General features: G+C 38.2%; 1 protein-coding gene across 1 annotated transcript; it reads left to right on the plus strand.

The window, feature by feature from the left end:
* Positions 1-10,697: 10,697 nt before the first annotated feature.
* Positions 10,698-17,567, plus strand: LOC129283170 (uncharacterized). Its single transcript, XM_054919006.2, has 2 exons — positions 10,698-11,273; positions 15,555-17,567. The coding sequence occupies exons 1-2, from the start codon at positions 11,173-11,175 to the stop codon at positions 16,708-16,710; spliced, it is 1,257 nt and encodes a 418-aa protein (XP_054774981.1). The 5' UTR covers positions 10,698-11,172; the 3' UTR covers positions 16,711-17,567.
* Positions 17,568-20,555: the final 2,988 nt, after the last annotated feature.

The raw sequence follows: 20,555 nt of genomic DNA on the forward strand, positions 1-20,555 counted from the left end.
ACGATATTTTGCTTGTTTGCTTGCATTTATTTCTGCGTTCAAAAACACAATACAAAAATATTTACAATTACAATATACAAAATAATTCACAATATAAACAATGTAGTCATATTACATAATAAATACAAATAAGGATGTGAGTATAAATTAATCTTTTATAAATGTAAACATATATATATAATTTAATAAATGAACGCAGGAGACCGCCATCGTGAGCGGTTAGGCTTGAATTGATGGCGGCCTCATATTCCTACTGAAAAAGTCCTCGTTTATATACTTTTCTGTCCACGCGGTCAGGAGGGTGTGTGTGTTTGTGTATGATATTCAATACCATTTACCACAAGAAAGGATCACCAGTCGTTCTTAAAGTCGCTCTTAACTTACGAACAGCTTTATGAAACACCCACCTGGTTATAATAGTAGGCCTAATGCAGTGGCTCAGGTGGATACATAATAACATATTCTTCCCCGATCATCCTAAATATTATTTGTTCCGAACTTTTTATATTCATTATATTATGTTCTTTTACTGAGCACACATTACCTTAATACTCGTCTCTCTCTATTTCTCTTTCCCGCCTCTTTCTCTTTCTTTTCAACACACACATATCCTCTCTCTATCTTTTCCATAAATGTACTGGCACCGTCACACAAATAGGCCTACAAAAACCTCACGCACTCATCGTACTAATTTGCCTATTAATATATAAATACAGACATCTGAAGTCATTTATCACGAAGCTTGGTAAGCGGACTCAGCTATCATGCGTAACAGGCTTAGAGGAAAAGTCGAAATTCCACAACTAATCAGCCTTCACGTTTTATCCCGAATCATACATCCCCCCGTGATCGAGAGCTTAATTAATGCGATACTCATTTTTTTATTAGTAATATCCCTCTCTCTTTTGATGCAAGGAATGCGCCATTTGGACATTTCTTTTATTTTCTTAAAAGTGGATATTTTTAGACGGCGGGTGAGAGAGCCGGGTACGTGCTTGTCTGAACGGCTCTAGAGCAACACAACCTACTGTTTACTGTACCTTGCACTGAAGTGCCAGATTGGTACCTCCTCCCCAATAAGTTCTGGGGAAGAGAGAGGGAGAGAGAGAGAGAGAATGGGAGAGTCTCTAGGTCTAAAATTTCATTAATCTACATAGTTTGAAGAAAATATACAGGAATCTTGCACCTTTCAAATGCAACAATATGAGCTCCTTTTCGGCATTCTACACTGCACCCAAAGACGCCCCCTTTTTACGGTACCTATAAGGATGCAATTAGATAATTATATTCCAAACTCTATTTCGGTGCAAAGTTTTACCCTTTCTGGAGGGTGCAAATGCACCTTTGGATAAAGGACCCCCCCCCCGAATGTATATGCACCTAAATGGTTAGGTATTACCACCATCTAGGGTGCAAACGGGTGTTTGTGTGTGAAAGAAAGCAAACGAAAAGGTGCATTTTTTGTATCTTGCCACACATGGTGCAAAATTGCACACCCCGGCTAAAAAGGGTATGCCAGTGCTGCATAAGCTTATATAGGGTGCAAAATCTCAGTTTTTATTTCTTATGAATGTGTCATGTCTTGAGATGACTCAACCCATACAGTATAACGAATTTAATGCATTGTTTTCCTGTATTTAAATCACCAGACGAATTTCCTATAATGTGATATACCATGAATTAGTCGCTTGATCTGGTCACATCCTGGTGTAATATCAAATACTATTCCCTGCTTGAGTATTCCAGGTTCGGGCTCAGAGGGAAACAACTATAGGATTCCGCACTTCAAGTGCCTCTTTCTTCAGAGTAGTTCGTTTGATCCGACATAATTTTATGGAACTTTAATTTAGAATGTCAAGGTTATGAGGTTTTAGACGAAAATACAAGTCAAAGAATTTTTTTCTGTTTAAGCGAAGATTCGATTATTTCTGTAGTATCAGACTTGTTAATCTGCTTGATCAATATGGCGCTACTGTAATGAACAGGCCTCTTAAATTGCTAAGTAAAAATTTGATATGTTTCGGATTAGAGACAGCATGCCCATAATAGTGCCAATTCATTTGAAGTAGTATACTGTGTATTATATATATATATATATATATATATATATATAAGCATTTGGTACTCTTATTGACATATATTATGCTTGAATACATCATGACTAAGTTCCACTCTAGACAGCTGATACTATAGCGAATTCCCGATTCAATGCTTTGATGGCAGATTGGATTGTATGTCCTATCTGGATTGTAAAAGTTGTAGAAGATGAAGACGAAGAAGAAGAAGGAGAAGGGCGAAGAAAAAGGTCGAAGAAGAGAAAGAAGGAGAATATTAATGATAATAATGATGATAATAATAATAATAAGAGCAATAATGAGAAGAAGAAGAAGAAGGATAAGAAGTAGAAGAAGAAAAAGAGGGAGAAGAAGACGAAAGAGGAAGTGAAGTACAAGAAGAACACGAAGAAAAAAAACGAGAACGAGGATAAGAGATGGAGTAGAAGGGGAAAAGAGAAGGAGTAGAAGGACGTAATGCTATCTTGGATATCAATGCCCAGCACTCTTAAATTGACCTGTTCCTCGATATGCAAGGTCAACTCGTTGTGATAGCATATTGATATCAATTACACGGAAAGGGTATTCCACTTGTGCCTCTAGTCTTACAATATTTCAGTGGTCTGACTTCAACTTTTGACCTATACTTATTAGTGAGATCTCAGAGATGTTTTGTGCTATGAAAAACAATGGAGATTACCTCTAACAGTAGTACTAAATTGCAATACGAATGAAATAATTCTTGTATACTATTGAACATATCATATTTTGATATAACGTCTCCATTTGTTTATTATTTATTTATTTATTATTATTTTTATAATAAATGATTAAATTATTATCTTTTTTAATCTGCGATAAAGACGTATTTCGGGGGTGCTGCACCCCCCGTTTGAATGAAAAAAAATTGCCCAATACTGTGCTTGCATTGGGAAACGCAATGTGAAAATGTCTTCACAATGTTAAATTTGAGCAATTAAATTTTCAAATCGCATTTACGGCATAGCCAAATATGTGATCACACCAACATCACCCATGTTATTGAGTTGTCAATACCTTGTGGAACTATTTCCCCCTTTTTAATGTTGAATTTGAGAATTATTTGATATTCATTATGATTATCTATTTAAAACAGAAGCAAGTCATATCATTACACTGGCTAATGTCAGGGTAATAATATCCAAGTCCTTGGGAAGCCCATGAAGGCCCGCTGGGAGAACAGTTTTCGGAACTGAAGTGGCTACCCTGGGTAAATATACCGTTATTATTATTATTTTTATTATTATTATCATTATTATTATTATTGTAATTACTATTATTATCATTATTATTACTACTATTATTATCATTGCTATTATTATTATTATTATTATTATAGTATAATGAGGTATGAGCTAAAACAAGAACTGCGTTATTATCATAGTGTCTTCAAATAGTCCACTATGCGAACACACTGCAAAGACCCGATATGGCACATTCAAGCACCCCCCCCCCCCCCATTTTCCCATCCACAGGTTGCACCACCCCTGACCTGATTTGGATCCGCCGTTGTATGTGACTAGACTATGTCAGTTGCTCCCAGCTTATCAAAATCACAATAATTTGTTTATCTTAAAAGTGATGCGTGTGCGTGTGGGAAGGGGGCATCTCCCAATGATCCAAACCAATTTTTGGAAGACATGATCGTCATATTATGAATTCTTATAAAATAGAGTTATTGTCTTTTGTGACCTTAAAGGTTAATCGATATTCTAATCACGAGTCATTGTTTGTCTTAATCCCTCTAACACAAGGTCTAGACGATAGCATGCGTCATGGTGTCATTTCTTTCGATACTTGGTATCGTGTCTTAATGACGGAGTGAGGTTCATAACCATTATCATATATCATATTTGAAGAGGAACAGAGGGATGTGAAATTACTATCATAGACCCTGGAAAACGGGGACAAGGCAGCAAAGTTGATCAAGGGCGGCGCTACATTGAATGGCCAACCCCCTCCTGTCGATTTGCATATAATGGAATGCAACAAAATGAACAAAATATTAATAAAGGGGGGGGGGAGAATAAGTAAAATGACGGCAAAGAGAAAAAGAGATGTGTGCGTCCTGCAAAACAGAGGAAAAAAATCAAGGAAAGAAATTGTGTTACCTTTAAAGTTGCCTTGAACCCTCCTCGCCCCGCTATTCAAATACTATGGCGCCATCCCGATGATAATGTACCTTTTCGGTGTACTTCCAAAATAATACATTGGTAACGTATTTAAACGTATTTAAATGTTAAAGCAAAACAGAGACAAATCGCAGCCATTTCGATTTTTCAATTGGCACACCACAATGGCGTAATGAGGCAAAACAAATTGGGGGCGAGATATGGCGTATCGGAGCTTTATTTATTAAAAGAAAAAGTTGCAAGCGAGCGAAGCGGGCGAGCAAAAATTCGACTTTCTTATTACAAAAATCAAATTTTGTGATAGATTTTGACATAATATAAAAAAAAACTATTTATATTTCACCATTTTCGCTTTCCTTTTCTTTCCTTTTCTCTTTTTTCCTGGTCGGAATTTTTTGGTAGGAGGGGGAAATCGCCCCCACGCCCACAATCTGTACGCCACTGGCACACCATCGCTTTGTTTGAAGTGAATTTTATTGGTGTGATACCAACATGATAGAAACAAGATCATGATATTAGGGAAACATTGAAAAGGACCATATATTTGCCATTATCAGTATTAAAAAAAATTAATAATAACAAACAATAGAATACACACACAAATATAATGAAAACGGCTGTTATGAATAACAGCAATTAAAACGCAATCACATAATTATATAGTTACGAAACGTCATCTATATTTTTATTAATTTAGAAATATGTCGCTGTGCCACTTAGTTTATTTTTCTAACGACAGCATTTATGTTAAGGTCTCTTAAAAACACTTTAAGTTTACTAATTTGTACCTTCAGCTTCAACCCGACTTTGCATCAGTCTCGGAAATTTCTCTTGAATTATTATAGTTACGAGGCATGTGACCCCGTTTCCCCCATCACGTCTAAGCCTCCATAATTTCCTCAAAATACCTATGAATGGCCATGGGAGTGGAAAACTAGAAAGTAGAATAATTACGGATCAAGTTATTTTTATAACTGCGGAAATGATATCATGGTCAAGTCATGCTTCAAAGTTTGAGCTTGAACTTCATAGTGATCGAAAGTTAATCTGAAACCCATGACAATGTTTGTAGCGAATGATGGATGTCGTTCATTGGACCTTTGACTGTTTATTTTTTTATTCGTTTCATTTTAATGCATACCACTCATCACCTTACCCACGTCTATGAATGATTACTAAAACGGACAATACAAGTGATTCGACCCTCCCAGTTCTCGGTCATCAATAAGGGCGGATCCAGCACCTCATAAATGGGAGGGTGGGGGACTGACTTAATGATAATAATGATGAAGTTGACTGCTGTTTGCAGATTTGTATTTTTTCAATGTATTTATTATCATTATTTTCATTATTACTGTTATTATTAGTATTATCATTATTATTATTTTACTTAAAGTATTATTTTTTCTTTTGGGGGCAATCAAAAAAGGGATTTTCCTCTCAAGGACACCCCACCCGCCCCCCAAAAAATAGCAAAGGGGGAATAAAGGGGGAAAATGATTATCTGAAAAAAGAACCTATTTTCCTGTCGAGCACATAAAGGGATTTCCCTGTCTAAACAAATCTGACTAGCCAACCCAATCTTCACACTGAAAAGTTGACCTAATTTGCACATTCCCCGAAAACAGAGGATCGGCAATGTCATTTGTGCTAGGCAATCTCCAATGTAATAACTTACAAATTGTTGAAAGGGGAGGGCGTATGGTCCCTATGGATCTCCGTCCCACTCCCCTCCTTAGCTCCACCCATAGCTTCTTTTAATACAGTTTGAACAATATATTATCCTGTATTCTGTCCATTTAACATTTTTGATGCCACATCTTACCCAATTTGTTATCTAACATGACGGAAATAATACACTTTATCTAAAACATGATTTAAAGTTTTAGCCAGCAAGCAAATGTTATCACAATATGATGGTATCAAGAGTTCTTGAAATCCTGAATTTGCATTTTCTAACAGCACGAATGAAATTCCTTACATAAAAATGACTTTCCGGTAAGTTATCTAGGATTACATTGATTAATATCTAGGAATAGATAATTGGTATCAGGAAATACAATTATATGTTAAAATGGCCGCGTAATATATTCGTTGGCGTAGGCCTATACTGGCTTAATGGCCAATTCAATATCCCTTGAAATTGATGCCGATTTCCATGATATAGATCCATCTAATTGCTAGCCTGGACATAAGCAAAGAACCCCGGATAACGTTCATAAAATGGACATGTCTTGACATTGAAAGTAATATGTCCCATATCCTGAATTCCCTGTCCACGTGCTCTTAGAGGTATATTTACTTCAATGCTAAATCGCCAAGCCCACCCATTGGGTGTTACCTAAACTGTTCGTAAGGTTACGAGCGATGGTTCGAACGACTGGTGATCCCTTCGGAACTAAATCGGGTGACACGACATTTGCTCCTGCGACAATTGCTCCGGGCTTATTTTCGTCAAATATATGGGGTTAGGGGCGAAATAGGGTATAGGTTTAGGGTAGGATATAATGTTAAACCCAAGGTTAGAATTTAGAGCGGAGCATTTGTCGCCGGAGCAACTGTCATGGAACCAAAATCCACACCATTTGAAATATGTTTTTTTTTTTTTTTTAATCTCAAGAAAGGATCAACCGTCGTTCGTAAAGTCACTGGTAGCTTATGAACAGCTCCATGAAACACCCACCCGAACCATCATCATCTTTCTCAACATATTACTTACCCCTCCTTCAACCCTCTCGTCTCATGTCCCATCGTTGACTTTCGTTTCCCCCCAGACCGTCCGCCCAGCATCCGGTTCTTGGCCTGACTCATCCCAACTTAAACTCTCAAGTCAGTCTATTTGACGTTGATAAAGTATGCACGCACATCCTTAACTGTAGTTTTCAGATTAACATATTTTTTTCTGCTTGTTTATAAATAAATTGCACTATTTTCCTTGTTCTTGGTCTATTTATGGCACAATTCTGTGTGTCTTAATTTTGAACCAATTTTGAATTTATTTCCACTTTGATATAGGACAAACGCAATTTCAATGGATGCAACATGCATTTCATTGGTCTATACTTTTGCGTTAAGTAGTATCTCATAATCATGCTAACGTGGGAATCAGAATATTTTTTTTCACCATTCAAACGCATTTTCAATTTATATCTAGAATGTCTTGTCCTTTTCAGCAAGGTTTAATGAGGGTTAATTGTTTTTTTTTGGTATTAACAAATGGATGATACTCGAAAGACACAAGCGCCTGTGCCAACTTGAAAAAAAAAAACTTCTTTGGGTACGCGGCCTACTATTTTGTCTTTGAGATTTGCAAAAAACAGCAGTTTTTAATTTGGTCGCATAATCAATTTAAGGGATTAGGGGATGATGTTTTGCCAAGATCCTAATCTTCATTCGGCAACATCCCCTTTTCACTCTATAATGAAAATAACAAATCAACCAATAACTTGAGGCTGCCTGGGTGCTATTGCCTAAATCGCTTTCCTGGCTTGTCAGCTAATGTACAGTTGCTACAAGTAAACGTACTTTTTTTTTCAAAATGATATTGGTTATCATGTTTCATAATTGGAAATGTAATATACGAGTGAATGCAGTGATGAATATGCAAACTTTCCTCTGGCTGTACGTACAAGTCAGACTTCTAAATGTGTCATAACCTCCGTGTATGTTACTCCATTGATGAAGGGTGTAAACAGGTTCAATCGAACCCTTTGCCCCAATCATTGCAAATAGTAGTCATTCCTTGCCCCATTTCACACAGGATTGAAAGGGTGAATGGGGGTAAGCAAGGATGCAAGTTGCCTCCTTCACCCACCCACCCACACACACACACACACACACACCCTTACGCACTCACTCAGATATATGATTTTCACATGCAGAATCTCTCTATGCATGGTGGATGACGAAGGTACATGTAAGTGGTGCATGTAGAGGTTTATTTTCATTTGGTTCACTGTCAATTCGTCCAATTGCCAACTCGTCTACTATCATTATGTCTACCATCAGTTCGTCCAATATCCACATGGTCTAATTGCCATTTCATCCACTCACCATTTCGTCTAATCACCAGTATTTCCAATAGCCAATTAGTCCATTTGGTCTAATTAGACTCAGTGTTAATTGGCCAAAATGAATGAACATGAAACGAATATTAGACCAACTGGTTATGAGACGAAATGGTCAGATTCATAGACGAACTGGTGATTAGACGAAGTGATGATTGACCAAATGGTTATTGGATCAAATGGTTGTTAGATGAAATATTGATGGACGGAGTGGCATTAGACTAAATGAAGGTAGACCATGTGGTGAGTGGACGAGTTGGCAGTGGACGAACTGGCAATTTACCCTTATAGATCCTGATTTTCAGCATTCCGATCCTAATCATCCCATCCCCACTCCGTTAACTTCAATATATTGACGAGTGCTATGCTCTTACTATTGTATCCATTCCTTCTACCCCCCCCCCCCGCCACCCTAATCTTGCCACTCCCAAACCCACTCTATTGCAAGTCTCTCCATTCTCACAGGGCTATTAAATCCAGCGACCGACACTTAGAAATGGCATATATTGTAAGCGCCTCTGAACCAGGGGCCACACCTCAGGGTTTGAGTGGACGATGATTATAGTTTTTATGGAGTAAAAATAATCAAAAAGGGAAGTAAGAAAACGAAGAAAAGAAGTAGAGTATAAAATAAAAGGTCAGGTTCGTGTCACTCTTTATTACCCCCTCTTACATTCAACTGAGAGAAAAGTGGGGTCATCTTCAGGTCCTGAACATCAGATCCTATTATAATATCATGGCGTTGTCGCTGTTCGAAAACTGATTTTCATTTCAACCCTTTTTATAAATCTTGCCTAATATTTGAACACTATCAATATGTGAACTTGGTTATATAGACCATCGCTTTGTGAGTTAAAAATATGCGGAGGAATGGATGTCTTCTACGACGAACGTCTCTCCTCACTTGGACTTAAGAAAGGACTAGCTGTTTTGTAACATTAATCAACAATAATTCAGGCTCTGGCGGGGTTATCGTAAGGCTCAAGATAATTTTAGATGTTGCTCTTACTCATGATCACGTGACTTTTTAAAGAATGTATTAATGATGTCCGATCACGTGAAGAAGGCGGGTCGCAAACTCGGTCTGTCGTTACTGGGCTTAGATAATGTAGCGATAATGTAGCGAATGACGATAACGGTTTAATAAGCTAAAAATGTTAATTTAATCCCATTATCCTACCTCTTTATGTCTGAGTCTTAGGGAAGAACGTTATCCAAAACGGGCATTTTAAGGGCAGGCAGAATTAGCTTGATACACGGGTCACGTATCCTCCAAAATTTAACATGACAGGGAAGCAGTGGAATGGGAGAAATTCTTCTCTTGGTACCATGAACTCCATTTCTTGAGAAGATCTAAGTTTCTGGTCGTGTTTCTGGCTAACATTGATATCGTAACATTTTCTTTCAAGCTTACGTAGATATGTATGCAAATAAAAACCATCCAAAAGAATAATATCAATGAATATATAATTTTTAAAACACCGCCTAAAGGTACTGATAATATCTAAACATTTACGTTACTTTACTCTTTACTTAAAAAAAAATCGCAAAGACTCTCTCCTGCTCTACTTTATTTCGTTTGCTTGATAAAAATGGGGAACGAAGAAGGAAGATTATTATAATGTGAATTTGAATTTACAAATGAGTAACAGGCCAAATTGTTTTGAAACTAAAAATGCTACCGGCTGTCTTAGAACAAAGGATTATTTGTATTAATTAAATACCGAGAGCTTAAAAAAAACAATGAGCAATCAAGGTTTGAGGGTCGGGGAAAGCTTAAGGTGTGCACACTGTGTAACTTCGGTGAAACGTCCACGTAGCTCCCAAAAAATGGTCTGAAAGAAACTGTTGTATCTTGTCTTTTATTCAACTTTAAACTTCAAATTTTGAAGGTGTAAAGATGATAAAATAACCTTTAAGCCAACCTTTCTTTAAACAACTTTTGTAAACCAAATTATGGCCTACTATTTTGGCTATTGCAGAGACCATTTCCTGGCGACCTACTGTGGGTTTTGGTTTGGCTGGTCGCAGCTACAGAATCTTTCTGTAAATTGTTATAACATGACATTTTCTGCTATTCAAGAGTATTATCTCTACTGCATTCCTTTGGCAAGAAGTATTTCCCGGTATGAATGCTTCGTATTTGAACAATTGATTATATCATTATCCCTTAATTATGTTAAATGTCATTACATCTAATTAATGAGGTTACACTAATTTCCTTGATTGCGTTTAAACGATATGCATTGCTTTCTCACCACGTAATTGATACACATGTGTCAGACGACGAAAATCTTGATGAACCCTTTTTTCACAAATTCTCGCTGGTCATGCCTTTAAGTGGGCCGAACGAGAAGACGCAGTGATTAAGGTCTAATTTAAGGGCAGGCTGCTCAAGCCTATTCACCAGAGGGTTGCGAACTTCCTGGGGCTGTGTGCGTCATTGTCAGTTCCAGCGGAATATTGTAGTTCCTCTCCCTTTAAAGAAGGGAGTGAGCGCAAACCTGGATTAAGTTCCAATCTGAACTAAGCCAGGAAATAGCTCGACAGACGCACCTAACAAGTGCAAGGAGGCGAGCTCACACCCATACATTTTGCGCGCGTAAATAAGAGAGATCCCGAACATTAATTCGAGAGCGCAGACGACACCCATCAGCGCACTTCTGTCCAAAGCGGGAAAGTCTCAGATGTTTTGGGAGTGTTTCGGGGATAGGACACTGTGAGGTTCGGATCGGGTCGTAGTAGGACAACCAGTAGCCAGGATACTGTAGCGGCTCCTGCCCGGCTTTTAATACATTCTATGTAATAGAAGAGCTAAACTCTTGCAGTAATTTAGGTTTTTATTTTTCAAGACAGACGGAATCAAGCGGAGATTTGAGGATGAAGGTGCTATTGGCGATCCTTCTAGGCTGGCTAGCAACAGCAACGGCCCTAAGACAGTGTCCGGAGGGATGGACGTACGCTCTCAAGAAATGTTACAAGTGAGTTAATTCTGAATTTCACTTTATAAATACTACTTTCCGTCAGTGATACTGTGTGTACAGGCCTACATCACGATCTTTGATTAAAAAATAAACCCTGCAGCAAGATATTTATATAACATTGGTAGCCCTTATCGGTTCCGGTGAATACGCGGGTAGAAAAAAAAAGGAATTGGAATATGATAAGCTTCTCCATTTTCATGGGGTCTTCCATTTCATAGAAGACCATTCTCTTACCATTATGACCTTAACTCAATAAGTCAAATATTTATGTGACAAAACCATTCACTTTTCTGTAATATAAAGTAAAAATGTATACATGCGTGATTCTCTCACAAGGTCATTGAAGCTCTAGGGCCTTGCTTCTTGAGAAACGAAGAATTTTGTCACATTTTAGTATCTTCCACTTTTTTTTCCTGATGTTGGGTAATATGAAATTTTTGCAATCATCGTTGCGAAAATCGGTAAATCAAAACAGCAGTTTCGTCCTGGACTCTGGATGAACGACATAATCATTTGCCATTTTCGTCCGATCCGAATCCTCGGACCCTCTGCTGTCCCGGTCCACCAATTTTCGAAAAGCTTCTCTCAAACCATTGTTATTTGACTCGCATTTTTAAAGGAATTTGTGCGCAGTAGAAAGCGTCTTCGTAGGTATTGCGAAATAGCGCTAATTAATAAGAAATATCTGGTACGCGTTCATCAGACTTGTATTAAAAAAAAATAAAGAAAATGGTTTCCCTATTCCGAAATGACATACAAACTAGTGAAAACTAAATACGATTAAAAAATGGTAATATTTTACAATTCTTTACAACAGATAAAAAAAAGTTCATATTCATCCATCTCATGCATTATAATTGGTGAGGGGAGTGTGCAGGTAATTTCGTCTATGTAGGGGGGGGGGGGGATTGGATCGGCCCCTTCAGTGTCAGTTGAGTGTCCCATAGCAAATGCTGAAATATGTACCGAGTAGGTCAACCAATGAATTCAGAAAATGTTGGCGAATCAAAGAAACCGTTTAATTATTTTGTTATGTTAAAAACTATTTTTCAGCATTGGTTCGACATTTTGGATTATGGGTAATAGATGAATAATTCACTTCTAAACATAATTAATATACTTTATATGCCATGATATTTTTTTCGAAAGCAGTTATAGCAATGTAACAATAGTCGAGATAACACAAAATACATGCATTCCAAGTTCATTCGGAGCGGTTTCTTGAATTTTTCCCCGACGGCTGGTTAGTGTGCGAGTGCGGGTGCGCGTTTTTGTGTTGGGTTGGGAGGGGGGGGGGGTGGAGACACTTTCCCATAGGCTGTCGTACAAAATTCAAATTCCGGGGGGGGGGGCGTGGACGATATCCCACTCGTCCTCCCTCGGTCAGCTGCAATTCCACTGAACAAGAAATGAACGAATCATTCAATTTATTCTCCCATTCATTTTATTTACATCTTTTCTTTTTCATTTATCCTTGTATTATTGTTACTTCATTAGAATTTATTGATTTATTCATTAATTATGTGAAAAGCAATTAATATTTCATTCGTTTTGTAATAATACTGATTTTATTTTAATTTTACTTAATCACATATTCATTTATATAATTTAGTTCTCTATGTTTCTCTTCTCTATATATAAATATAAGTACATACATAACATATATATTTGTCATCTGTAGGTTGTATCTATTTCATACAAAAAGTAAAGTCACATTGATAATTTTCATAATACAAAAATTGTTTTGGAGGTGTCGTTAACCCATAAGTGGACAACACGAAACTGCAACCTTTTTCTACAACATCATTACGTAAAAGCATTATCCCTATTAACAATATTACTAAATTGTACACTAAAAAAGTACACGAATTTATGATCCAATGCTTTAGTCGAGTCAATAAATTAATGAATAATTATTCGGTGGATTTCACTGGCATATCAGTGTGATTGATTGATGAGGCCGCCATCAATTTCAAGCTGAACTGCTCACAATGGCCGTCTACGGCGTTCATTAATTATCTTTTGTTATATATATATAAAAAAGTAAAGTTTATGCACACATTGTTATTTTGAATTGCATTCCCATTATGATTCAGTATTATCATACATATTTATTGATTATTTTGTGTATGGCATATGTAAAAACATTCATATTATATTGTATTATTTGGAACCCAATAGTAAAAACAAAGCAAATAAATAATGCAAGCAATATCAGTTAGAAATCCAACATGGTTTCACATGTTTAACCATTAAAAAATCAGGTATTAGCCATGATATATTATCAATGGACAAAGAAGCTGCACCACATAATTTCTATTATGTTATCATATGAACTCAAGCAGAGCCATCCTCTAAAGCTACCCTCAGAGGAAGTGCAGATATTACCAACGACGAATTCTTAATTTCTCTGTGATTGACGAGCGGAAATACCCCTACTGGTTACATCAAAATAAGTCCCCCCTTACAAAGGTGAAAGAGTGTATTAAAATAAGAAGTTGACACCCAGCTCCCTATATTCGTAGAAAACCATCTTAAAGACGTTTTCTTTTTTGTGGTAATGCTATCTCGAAAGGAAGTTTGCATAAGCACCGATAGATGCTTAGGTATAAACATTGGGTTCCATCCTGACTCTTGCTGCTTAATAGATTTTGTTTAATGAAAGATTATCTTTATTTTTCATGTTTTGTGATAGTATTATTTTACATATTTTAAAATAACACTTCCACTGAAAATGCAAATTTGCTTAATATCGTGATTTTGTCTCTAAGTCGTGCCATTTTGATAGATCATATCAAACTCGGATATACGTGTTAATGAATTAGTATTGCAAGTTTTATGAATTCTAAACAAAAAACGGCATTCGGAGAAAGTCGGCTAATGCGTGAATCAACAGGCCATACATACGGCCCAATGACAACATCACGCTTGTTGAGGTCTTTAACAGGTATTTCAGGGTTTTGCATTGACCTCAATATTCCTTGACTAATTTTACCCCTTTTTTGGCCATAAACTCGAAAACAGGTGACCAAGGTCATCAACGTCACACATCTCCTGTTTCCCCCGTGAAACCGTTTTAGATTGAATCACTTCTGGTCTTCATAAACGTCTAATAAAAAACTTGGCAGACACGAGAGAAATCTCAACCTATATTGGTCCGTCTGTGCCGAGAATAAGTATTTACGATGGTTGACAGCGCTTCCTTCGTCTTCCAAATTTAGAAATTGCTCTGGGATTTGCGGTCAAGTTTGTGATTTTAGCACACTGACCGTATTAAACTGACTCTTCTCCTTTGAATAGGTTTGTCTTGAGTTTCTTTCCACGTGTGTAGACTGTGTCAAACAATATCAAAATCCCCGTACTATAACTGCATGTTCGGGGCGCATCCAATTGAACTTTTCCTAGGCAAATGCTAGGGAACGAATCACAAGCATTCATTGGCCCGTTCCCTGCAATTTCAGACCCCGGGGTATTGATATAAAGGATTTGCTATATTGAGATCAAGATTTCGCTGTATTGAGAAAATGTGTTCGTTATATGAATGCGATAATATATATAAATATATATATATATATATATATATGAATTCACAAAGAGAGGAATATAACAAGTGCATTGCGTCTATCGGTCGTATAATCAAATTTCACTTTGTTGATGGATAACGCATGTACATAGGAAAATACCATAGGGGTATTCAACTGTTCATGAAATAGTTTCACTAGACAATCGCTTACTCGCCAGCTATTTTGGTTAGCAGGTTAGTCTAAATTAAAGTTAGGTGAATGATCATCTGTAGATATGAAAACATGTCAATACCTAGGTAATCCTAACACGCATGTACAATCCAACCCCATTGGCTCACTGCATATCTATACGTTCCCACTATCGTTAGACAACCGATAATCCGATCCCGAATGTTCAGTTATTTCATCCTGATCTCTGTACGGTCCCTGCAATCATACGGTTTCCTCACGATCTCCGTAAATCCCCTGTATAGTATACTCCTTTTGATCCGTTTATGCTGCAGTAACATTTCCCTTATGGTGCACGCACGGCGAGTCGAAAACAGTCGTTTTGATCATTCTTAATAAAAACACCTACATGTAGATGAAAAAACATGTTAAAACGACTCGCCGTACGGCCACCGTAAGGAAATGTGACCGCGCCATATATTAACTTCTGCAATTAGTGTCAAATAACATAATTGTTGGTGAAAACTGCTCATTACATGGTTTCTGCAATCGTACTAATGTGTTCGATTTGTCTTGTTTGTTTCAGATACTTTCCTTTGCCTGAGATAAAAGAAGACGCTATGGTAAAATGTCAAGAGGCCCCTGGCGTTACAGGAGGAAGACTCCTGGACATTACAGACTATGACACTTTTAGGTTTATAAGGAACATGTACACGCACACATTGCCTGGCTACCAACCACCAGTTGGGCAACAGCTTGAAGTCATTCCACCGGAGCGTGCTCTTTGGACATCCTTGTATTTCGATTGGAATCAGGAGATATGGAAAGGAACTAATGCAGCAGAACCATTCGCCAGATTCAACAACTTTAACAGCCAGCCAATAGGGAAACCACCTCCAGAACCTTTGGAGACCCTCTCCTGTACCGTCTACCCTGCAGTAAATTTTCCCCAGAGTGCAATGCAGCAAGAACTCACGCCACTAGAGCTCCCAAAGCAAGTCATTGAGTTCATGACATTAGCACCCTGCGAAGAAACACTCTCCTATATCTGCGAAGCTCCAGAGGTTGCACCTGTCGTAGAGCCGACGACCACTGCGGTTCCCGGGACTACTACCCCTGTGCCATGGGGAACTACTCCAATGCAACCTCAAACACCAGGTTTCCCCAATCGCCCTGGACAACCCGGTAGACCACAGATCCCTGGAAGGCCACAGTTCCCCGGAAGGCCACAAATCCCCGGAAGACCACAAATCCCAGGAAGACCACAGATTCCAGGTAGACCACAATTCCCTGGTGGAAGTCCCCACCAGCCTCATCTTCCCCATGGTCCCCACGCTCCACATGGTCCCCATGGACCCCATGGTCCTCATGGCCCACATGAACCTCATGGCCCCCATCAGCCACCACACCAACCCCCTCACCAGCCTTACCCGGGATTTCCGTCCAGGCCCAACCAACCAGGAAGACCTAACGCTCCAGGATTTCCCAACCGACCCAATCAACCACAATGGCCCAGTCGACCCAATCAACCACAATGGCCAAGCCGACCCAACCAGCGACCTGGATTCCCTAATTCACCTATTAGGCCCCAATGGCCTAGCCGGCCCAATCAGGGCGGTCCCAACAGACCGAACCAACCAGTCAGATATGCAGACAATCCAACCGGAGTCCGACCATATGAATACCGATACAACAACTACGTTTTCTCTAGTAAATTTGGAGGTCTTGGTATAAGACTTTGAAGCCGCTTGGACAATATGAACAATGTGTACCACTTACCCGACCCTTTGTATATTTGGGCTAACAATTTTCACAAAACTTTGGGTAATTTGGACCCGAACATTCGCATTTTTAACTGAAATTTTCACCAAGCTTTGGGTAAACTAGACCCGACCTTTCGGGAATTTAGCGGTCCTTTTCTCGAAAGGTCGGGTTACGCAATTACCGGACGCGACAACACGCTGTAATGGTCCAAGCCCTTTAGAAACATGTAAATGGTGTGTATTAGATACTGGACATCATAGTCTCTGCAACTGAAGGAGTAAAACCAGGTTCATGATGAAAACAAATGTATTCTAAAACCTAAAAGAGAATACAACTCGGTATAATGAATAAGAAATACTTATGAAATTTACTGAAATCCCTTACCCCCGTATACATATTACGATGTTGTGGTGATTGACGATGGTAATCCTAACTAAAACTTCAGTAAATTATTTAAAATAATATAAATGCTGAAAGTACCCCCAAAAGGCAATGCGCACACGAATTTCCACACCTTTTTTCCTTGCGCTGTGCGTGTTGTTTCTTACGCGCTTGTATCTGGCCCTCAATGTACTGTTATTTGTCTCATGGATTACTTTTACTTTATCCTTAGCGCTAATTAGTCTCCTTTCTGCCACAAAATCCCGGCAGAAGAAGCCTCAAGCAAGCAAGTAAGTCTGCCACAACGCTGCATTGAGCATAATGTACTTTTTCATGAGGCCTTATGTATAAATAAGGCTAGACGAATTGCTAGACAATGACTAAATTCTGGGATCCCACCAGAAACCGTTGGTACTTTTTAATTAGTCTTATATCCGTTAAGAATAAAGGAAAATTGTATTCTGCTGATGTATATAACAAAATTTTCAACGCTCGATTATTTGTGTTCTTTTCTTGATATTTTAAAGCCATTTGAATAACCATGCAGAATACAGCTGTGCCTTGCAGAGAGATGTATACTTTTATATTATTTGTTAGAATTGAAAAGAAATATGCAAAAAGTATTTTACTATTTGTCTTTCAAAGTGTTTCGCAGTGCAATTTGTGTTTAATTTCTACGAGTGATGTAAATATGATTCAAATTTGTAACTGAATGTGTATGTATTCCATGTCAAGCTTTCTATAAGAAACAACCAGATATCTTCGAAATAAAAGTAATGTACATTTAACTGATTTTATTGCGTTCATTTTTTCCCGGAATTTATTTACTGTACTGCAATAATGAAAAGGGGAAATATAAAACATCACCCCTAAATGTTTTTCATGATTAATATCATGTTTGAGATTGACATGCACATATACATTATATCTTTTTTTTCAGTTGATCTTTTAGATGTGGCACGAACAAGACTATATGCTAAAAACACATTCAATTTTATGGAAAAAAGTATAGGAGAAAAAATAAGAGGAAAGGGAGGAGAAAAGCGCAAGTGAGAGAGAGAGAGAGAGATAGAGAGAGAGAGAGAGAGAGGGGGGGGGTGCAGTAGAAGATTATTATGATTCATGAAAAGACGCGCTACTCACTAATGGGTATTTGCAAAAAACACTGCTCGCAGTTGATGATATCAGATAGGAAAAATCACGCACACCTAAGGGGGGAGTACATCCTGACTTCAATTTTATTTTTATAAAAGCATAAAAATAATTACTAACTTATGGGTGGAAGTTTTTCAAAATCCACCAACGAATAAAGCGAGTAGCTCCTCCGCACGTCACGTAATAGACATTTTAAAAATATCAGAAAGTTGAAAGTAGTTTTAAGAAAAAATATAGTTTCTAGTCCCCTGTCCAACGTTATTGTCAAGGTGAACTTAATTATAAAAATAATAGTACATTTATATTGCGCTTATTACACTTTGTTTCGGCGCTTTACATTGCAATTATTATTACCACGGTCATCGGATCCTTGCATGCCAGCACACAATGTGTGTACTTTCTCCACTCCCTGGGTAGCATTCCAACTAGAATTCAAAGACTCAATTGCTAGGTATACTGCATATAGACTTTCGCATTCTACCGGGTACCCATTTAACAGCTGGGTGGAGAGTGGCAAAGTGTTGATTGACGCATTGCCGAAGGTCGTTAGGCCGTCATCGCCGCGGTGGGATTCGAATACACGACCCTCTGATTGCAAGGCGCGAGTCAGAACCGCTACACCACGACTCCCCCCCCCCCTTTGAACTACATAGAGAGTTTTCGCATTTACTACGAAGTCGCTCTCTGTGCACGTACAACGCACTAATTTCTTTGAAATTTCAAGTCAAATCACATTGGAGAGCTGAGAGGCTTTTGTCGATAGTTGGTGGACCGGGACAGCAGCGGAATCTCTTGACTCTGGACAACATATTTGCAATTGTTCGTCCGGTGCATATCTTCGGATGATCTGCTGTCCCGGTCAACCAACTTTCGATAAAAGCCTCTCAGCTCTCCATCGTGATTTTGATTGCATTTTCAAAAGAATCGGTGCGTTGTAGAGAGCGGCTCCGTAGTAAATGCGAAAACTCTCTATTATAGGCGGAGGTATAATTAACACCGAACACGGATGCAGTGAAGCGTTGGAGACGGATGTGGAATGGCTCGCAATCTCTCTCTCTTTATCGACGATCCCTAAAGAAAATTGCACAAATGAGTTTATATTGGCTTCATTGGGACAATACACCAAGAACAACAGATTCGAAGAAGAAAAAATAACAAAGTCAGATCAGAGGGCATTTGACCGTGTTGAGAGTGACGCTAACTCGGGCACAAAGAAGAGGAAATATAAGGGGAATTCTGGGAAGAACACGTGTGACACAACGTAAAGTCACCTTCGCACTATTAAATTCGAGCATTTCAACAGTCAAATTACATATTCACATAGTTGACCATGGCCGTGAACAAGCTGTGAACAGTCCAACTATCCAGGTGTCCACAGTCCACATAAAATTTATTCACACTGTTGAATTTGAGAATTTTAACAGTGTGAATAATGTTTCAATGTACTAGTAGTCCGCTGTGTAAGAACGTTGACCACACTGTGTGACACTGTGTTCTATTCAGCAGGCAGATGGAGAAAAAATAGCGAAATACACTGGATATCTTATACGAAAAAAATTTCACAATATAAATGTTTTGTGAAATTAAGCAAAACTTTAAAATGTCATAACTCTCTTATTTTACATCCGATTTTGATGAAATTTTCAGTGTTATGCTTGTTGGATTTTTCTCTTTTTATTCAAATCAACTTCTTGTTGGGGTGGACTTGTCCTTTAATAAGTAGGCCAGCCCTATAGATTCGAGATTTTTACTCGCAGTCGACCTGTGCATATAATTTGATAACTATATTCAGTGGCGGGTGCAGGGGAGGAGGGCGGGAGGCACATCCGGCTCGCGCCCCATCCCTTTTGAGAGCCATTATCAAAATTTCTAATGTAAATATGCCGTTTTGACCGAAGTGTGCCCCCCCTTGAAAGTGGGGACCTTTTTATTTCCCCCCCCCCTTTGGAGAAAGCCTGGATCCGCCCCTATGTATATTTTAATGATAATCGTTCTATATTATCTCAAGCCTGTACCAGTAGAGGAATTTCTCCAACCAGAAAAAAAGTTCTATAATGCCAAGGCCTACGTCTTTCCTCATAATTAGAACAACAGTTTTCGAAGTGATCATGATATGTAGGCGTCAGGCTACCCCCATCTAATCGAAGTGCAAATAAATGTTCAAAATTTAGAATTCCAACTGTTTATCAAAGCTACCAATAATAACAACAACTCTTGATTAATTAAAAAATACCTGAAGACGGAAGCCGAGAGCGTTGTTTGATTCTAATAACGATAGCAATAATAA

The sequence above is a fragment of the Lytechinus pictus genome, chromosome 19, assembly GCF_037042905.1.
Source record: "Lytechinus pictus isolate F3 Inbred chromosome 19, Lp3.0, whole genome shotgun sequence".
NCBI classification, from domain to species: Eukaryota; Metazoa; Echinodermata; class Echinoidea; order Temnopleuroida; family Toxopneustidae; genus Lytechinus; species Lytechinus pictus.

What these genes read in the sequence shown, in the direction of transcription:
- LOC129283170 (XM_054919006.2), top strand. Translation starts at nt 11,173, where the DNA reads ATGAAGGTGCTATTGGCGATCCTTCTAGGCTGGCTAGCAACAGCAACG. An exon ending in GCTCTCAAGAAATGTTACAA is followed by an intron (nt 11,274 to 15,554) that starts GTGAGTTAATTC and finishes TGTTTGTTTCAG; the next exon opens with ATACTTTCCTTTGCCTGAGA.